Genomic DNA, 5801 nt, shown 5'->3' on the forward strand with positions numbered 1-5801 from the left:
TCTTTCCCTTTATGCAGTAAAATCTCCAATAGTTTGGAATTTATGATCCTTTAGACAGGGACTATGCTGAAGTCTGCTTCTGGACTATTCTGCATAGAATGGATTTTCAAAGAAAATGAATAGCTTGCCAAGAGAATTGTAAAGGGAATGCTTACTCTATTGAAGAGGGATGCTTCCCTAGCCCTTTCCTAACACGTATCTACAAACAATTGATGTGCTAATTTCAAATGATTTCAACATGTTCATTAGTCCTCAGCTACTCCCGTTCGTTGAAATGGTTATTATAGCTGGAGCTGGTCTCAAAAATGTTCTAACTAAGCAGAAACTTCTTAGGTTCAAACTTTTCTAGATTAAGCAATTAACAAAAGAGGATTAAGCTAATGCCAGGCAGAATGACTACCGTCCTTTGGTGGATAATCTTTCTCCCTTTTTCAGATATCGTGTTAGTTCATGTTAGCTCTTCCAACTTTTATGGAATGAGGTTTGACTATTGCAACCCTATCCCGGTTTGCCTGAGAGGATCCCCGTTAGAGCTTCCATTCTGGAATTATTACTAACAGTGAATGACCCCTTTCTTTTTTTTTTTTTTTTTTTTTTTTTGAGAGGTTTTTGCTAGAGGGTGCATGCACTCGCCAGAAAGACAGAGACAGAGAGAGAGACAGAAAGTGAGAAATCACCCCCAGGGGGCATGGACATGCCACAATCCCTTCTCCTCCATTCTCCTCTTGGGATCTTGGACATGTACACACGCGCCTGGCGTGAGTTTAAGCCACCGGGTCCAGGACTCGAACCACGGTCGGCTACATGGGAGTTTAGCGACATAGCTGTTATGCTAACTGCTGGTTCCCCCTTTCATTCTTAAAGATGATATAAACTGTACTTTATCTAATCACGATAGATGCAATGAAACTGAGGGATTCCACTGTACCCTTGCAAGGACTTTGAGCTTCTTTAGAATGACTGTACCTGGTCTTCTCCACACAAACCAAAATAATGTCCCATAAGGATGCCATACCAACTGATTCTGAGTCCAGATAATTCTTCATTAGTCCCCTACCCCATGAAACAGGTCAGAAAGCAGCCAACCCTTCCTCAGGGAGGGGAACTATGAGACCGCTCCCTGTACCACCGTGTCTGTGAATACCTTGCAGTGCAGTGGCTTGTCAGGAGTTGAAATGCCACAGTTTTTGTTATCAGCATTATTTAGTGGAGAAATGAGTAGGCATGGAAATCACAATCCAGAGGAATTGCTGATACACACACACACACACACAGTCTTATATATATATATGCATATGAAACATATATATATAAAACTGTAGTAAGCGTTGTAACAGAGCTGGTGTCTGTTAAACACTATGGGCCACACACCTTGGCTACACACCTTTGCCTGATTAAACCTTCGGAACTCACAGAGGTGACTGCTATTTTCTATTTTCAAGCCGACAAACAGACCCAGCAAAGTAAAGCCGCTTGTTCCGAATACTTGGCTAGTCAAGGATAGACCGGGGAGACATCCAGGTTGTCTCATACTCAAGTCTGAGCTTTTAACCACTAAGATAGACTACCTCCCACTCTGCCATACTGTTCTGACATTTGAGTCTGACATCTGCTTGCAATTTGATACATTGTAAAGCCATTGCCTCCTCAAGTCTACCTCACAGAAGGGGAGAGAGGAGATGGGAGGAGGGACTGGGGGGGGGTTGCTTAGACTGCAGTTGTCTGATGAATGCATATTGCTATAAAAACAACCAATTGAATGTATGCTTCTATCCTAGTGCTAAATTACCTTCCCAGCTAGACTTGAAATATCCTGGGGGAAGTTGATTCAGGGGGGTGGTCCTCCTCCATAAATAATGTAAGTGTGTTAACCAATAGGACTGGCTGGTGGTTCATCTGCTACCTCCCCCACCGCCCTGCAGACAGACTTGTGTTGATCTGGTGACTGCGAGCTGGGCTTGACTCATGGAACTAAACATTTCTGATGAGACCAGTTTGCTCTAGAAGAAGCCACTGGGGGCTTGGCTGATACTGTGCCAGTGTCTCTTGTCTTTTTTCCTCCTAGGAACTCAAACTCTGCTTTAGAAAACACAGTACTTTCATCATTAAGTAAGTATCGAACATTGAAAAGGAATGGACCATCGCTGAATGTGGCTGACTTGGGTGAAAATAAGGATAATTCAGGGCTTATAGCCAAACTGTTCAAAGATGACTCGAATGCAGTCTTTCCTGAGGACTTCGATACGACATTCCCTCCTCACACTTGACCCCGAGCCAGGAGTCACAACAGCTTTAAAACTGGAATCCATTGTAGAAAGCCACACCTGTTCCAGATGTAAGACACAGAATCCTCCTTGCATAACATAAATTAAGGGCCTGTAGCTCAGACTTTGACCTCAGGGGTGATCCAGGAAAAGGAGATTCAAGACATTAAGAGATACCGAGAGTGAAATGATCCTGGGGGGAGTGGGCTGGGAGATGATTATAAAAGTCTCAGATAGGTTAAATGAGCAGAAACCTATAGAAAGCATGAGAGTCCGGGCACCTTTAAGGTGATTCGTTAAGATTGAGGCTGTGACCAAGAAAAAGGATGTCAGTAACAGACAAAGGGTGAGCGTTCGAAGCCAGGTGTACATTAGGCGTGCTTTTCTAAACTAAAACACCACCAGGAATCTGTTCTCTTCCTGCACACCTGAAATAGAAGACTCTGGACCAAATGTCACACTTCCTGTCTCCAATGCGATTTGCTCTAGTCCCTTCTACAAGGGCATTTTCTTTGGCCAACGCAGCACCTGATCTGCCAACAGCGGGTGCACTCCAAAGGTGGTATGGATGGCAGGAGCCCAAGAAGATAAAAGTGTTGACGTCAAAACTCGCTACAAAGAACCTCCTTCCAAGCAGAGGAGCCTCTGCTTTTAATGGCACTGGGTGTTATTGTTCCCCTTCTCCAGCTTGTGTCAGCGGGTGTCCCCTCCCCACCATCCGCAAATATAGCCACTGCTGGAGGCAGCCAGCTACACCCTACTGGCCCATCCTGTTTCTTGCCACTCATGCCCAACAGGGGAGGCCCATTTTTCTAAAGACCTGTATGAGCCTCCAGCAGACTATGAAGAGAAAAGTTCTTCCATCTGGGTTTGATGCTTCCGATAGGATTTCCCATCCGTCTTCCACCCATGCACACGAGAAAGTTCGGATTCAGTTGTGCCAAAACAGGCATTCTGTCCAGCACTTTCCTGAACATGTTTCCAATCGACTCCTTACTGCAGCTGCCAGGAATAATGAATCCTCCAAGTGGTTCCCCCTGGTCCACTTTGTTCTTCTCCTGCCAAACCACTCACCCACTACCAGCAAGAGATGAGTGCTCATTCTGCCTTCCTGTTCTCTGACAGAGGGTGCAGGCTTCTCCTTTTCATTCTCAAACTCCTCTAGATCGAATGATGGGGGAACCCATCTGGCTTGGTTCTGTCTTGGAATATTTCTGTTTTCCTCAGTCTCTTCTCACCCCAGGGCCTGTCCTCCCTCTTCCTGCCTCCCTTTCTTTTCTTCCCTCCTTCTCCCCTCCCATCAAGCCATTTCTACCACCATTCAGGGATCTGTCCTCATGCCTGAGTTCAAAGCGATTCGATTCCTTTTTGAAAAATCGAATAAAACTCTTCTAAGAGCAGCCTCACGATCTTGGAAGGCTCCTCCCTGACTCTGGAGCCCAGTCTTGGTTTTGGATGCTGGAGAAGAGAGAATACAGCAGCAGCAACAGCCAGAAAGGCGTGGAGGAGGGTGCTGTTTTGGGTGTATTTGAGGGAACAGATATGGGCTTTTGTCCAAATGTTCAGAGCTCGCTAGTTTTCTGAGCTGAGGACAGAAATGTGCTGTCTCTGAATACTGCCTGAGCTGGTTCAATCTTCCTCTTTTCTTGTACAACATTCCTCCCGACCACCCTGAATCCACCATTCTTTTGTCCCCCTGGGCTCTGTGATACCAAAAAAAAGTTTTGCTGTCAAGTTGGACCTTGCCTACACCACCCCACCCGAAGAAAGCAAAACCTCTTGAAAAGGAGCTATGGGATCTTTGGTGCATGGCTCCCTCCCCAAAAATCCCATTCCCTGCTCACCAGCTTCCACTTTACGCGAGCAATTAGTTCGCATGTTCTAGCGGTAGGTACCGAGTGACGGGAAAAGGCAGGCGCCCTGGCCCAGCTGTCTGCACATCCATCCCTCAGGACTCTGGAGCCAGGCCAGAAAGGGAGACCTTTGAAGTCCTCCCCAGCCCGACACACACACACACTTAAGAAAGAGGTCATTACCTTGGCAGCGGCTTGCGGGCTGTGATGCTGGCAACAATGATGCTCTCGGGACGCGGGGTGGCCACCGCTTTGAAGGTTCCTCGCCAGAACTTCTCAAAAAGCTGTTTCTCGCCTTGCTGAACGCTCGCCATAGCCAACGCACAAGGGCCCGGGCTCCCGGGCGCTGTCCGAAGTGCTGAAACGTTGATTCCAAACGGGGGCACACCCGTCTCCGGGTACCGTCTCTGTGACACCCAGAGGGGTGGGGTGGGAGATCGGAGTTCAGGGCTGGAGAGGAGAAGCCTCCGCTCTCGGGCAGGCAGCGGAGAAAGAAGGTTCGTCCTCGGGTTTTCTTCGCCTCCTGGATTGGCTCTCGGCCACGCGCTGAGCCGCCTGAGCCTCTGCGCCCCAGGAAGGAAGAGGGAGGGCTGGTTTCTCAGCAGCGCCGGGAGAGAAGAGGCGACAGGGTCGTCTGTGTATGCGTGCGCGTGTGAGCTCCGGCGCGCCCCGGTTTTGTCTCTCGCACAATGTGACGTTGGGAGAGGAGGCTGGTCGCGCGAGCTGCACTTTCCTCCCCCTCTCCTTCTCTCCTCCGCCCCACCAACCCCCTCCTTCGCTGGCTCAGCCTCCCGCCGCCATCTGCATAACAAAAGCCCGCAGGTCTAGGGAGGAGAAAGGGCGGGGCGTGCGCCTGTCACCAGGGCCCCGCAGCGACAGAGTTGCAGCGCTGACCCCTCCAAGAAGCAAGGCCGGCACCCCAACAGGAACCAGGCGGGAGATTCTGCTTCCGAGCCCTCTCTCCTCCTCCATCTTACTGGGCCTTCCCCCCAACCCCTTACTGTGTGCCCCTGGAGTCCAGCCACCTCCCTTCTCCACACCTTCACAAGTCTCAGGCGGATCTTCTATGGGGGTGAGAGGGGTTAAAAAAAAAAAACCAAAAACTTAACCGAACCACCCCAGCCAATCCACCCCCACCCCTCACTTCTGCAAGAAACTGGCCAGGCAAGCAGATGGGGTCTCCTGCATTTCTCTTTGCGCCCCAGGACCGCGAGATTCCCACCATCCAGAAAGTGCCATTTGATAGACAATCCGTCACCAGTTGGGCGTCTCGCCATCTGCCGAGCCGGGCCCCCGCCCCGCAGAGGGGCGCAGCGCGGCATCTGTGCACGCGCGTGGAGGGGATCTCTTTTGTGCCTGCCCAGCGTCCCGCTGCCAAACCTGCCCAAAGGAAAAAGTACTGCTCCCACCCCCAAACCCCACCCACTTCTGGCAATCGGCTGCAGGCACTTTTCAAAACACAGCTTGTCTCAGGAAAGAAGTACCGTTTTGAAAAAGAAAGCGCTTAGGGAAGGATTGGCGGGGAAATTGTGAGGGACGGTTACTTTTCTGACCCTCTTCTCCATTTTGTATCTTCCCCCAATTTAATTGTAATCCCAGGAGGTGGAGGCTCAGTATTCCGCCCCCTCCCTCCCTCAAAAGAAACCCAGACACTGAGAATCTGGGCAGAATTTCTGGCCCTCCC

General features: G+C 49.7%; 1 protein-coding gene across 1 annotated transcript in view; it reads right to left on the reverse strand.

Moving 5' to 3' along the window:
- Positions 1–4840, reverse strand: part of SRRM4 (serine/arginine repetitive matrix 4) — a 218808-nt gene extending 213968 nt beyond the window's left edge. The window contains 1 exon segment of the mRNA XM_006151555.1: positions 4301–4840. Within this exon segment, the coding sequence (XP_006151617.1) occupies positions 4301–4431 (131 nt within the window). The 5' untranslated portion in view covers positions 4432–4840.
- Positions 4841–5801: the final 961 nt, after the last annotated feature.

This window comes from Tupaia chinensis, unplaced genomic scaffold (genome assembly GCF_000334495.1).
Source record: "Tupaia chinensis unplaced genomic scaffold, TupChi_1.0 Scaffold000320_1, whole genome shotgun sequence".
NCBI lineage: Eukaryota > Metazoa > Chordata > Mammalia > Scandentia > Tupaiidae > Tupaia > Tupaia belangeri.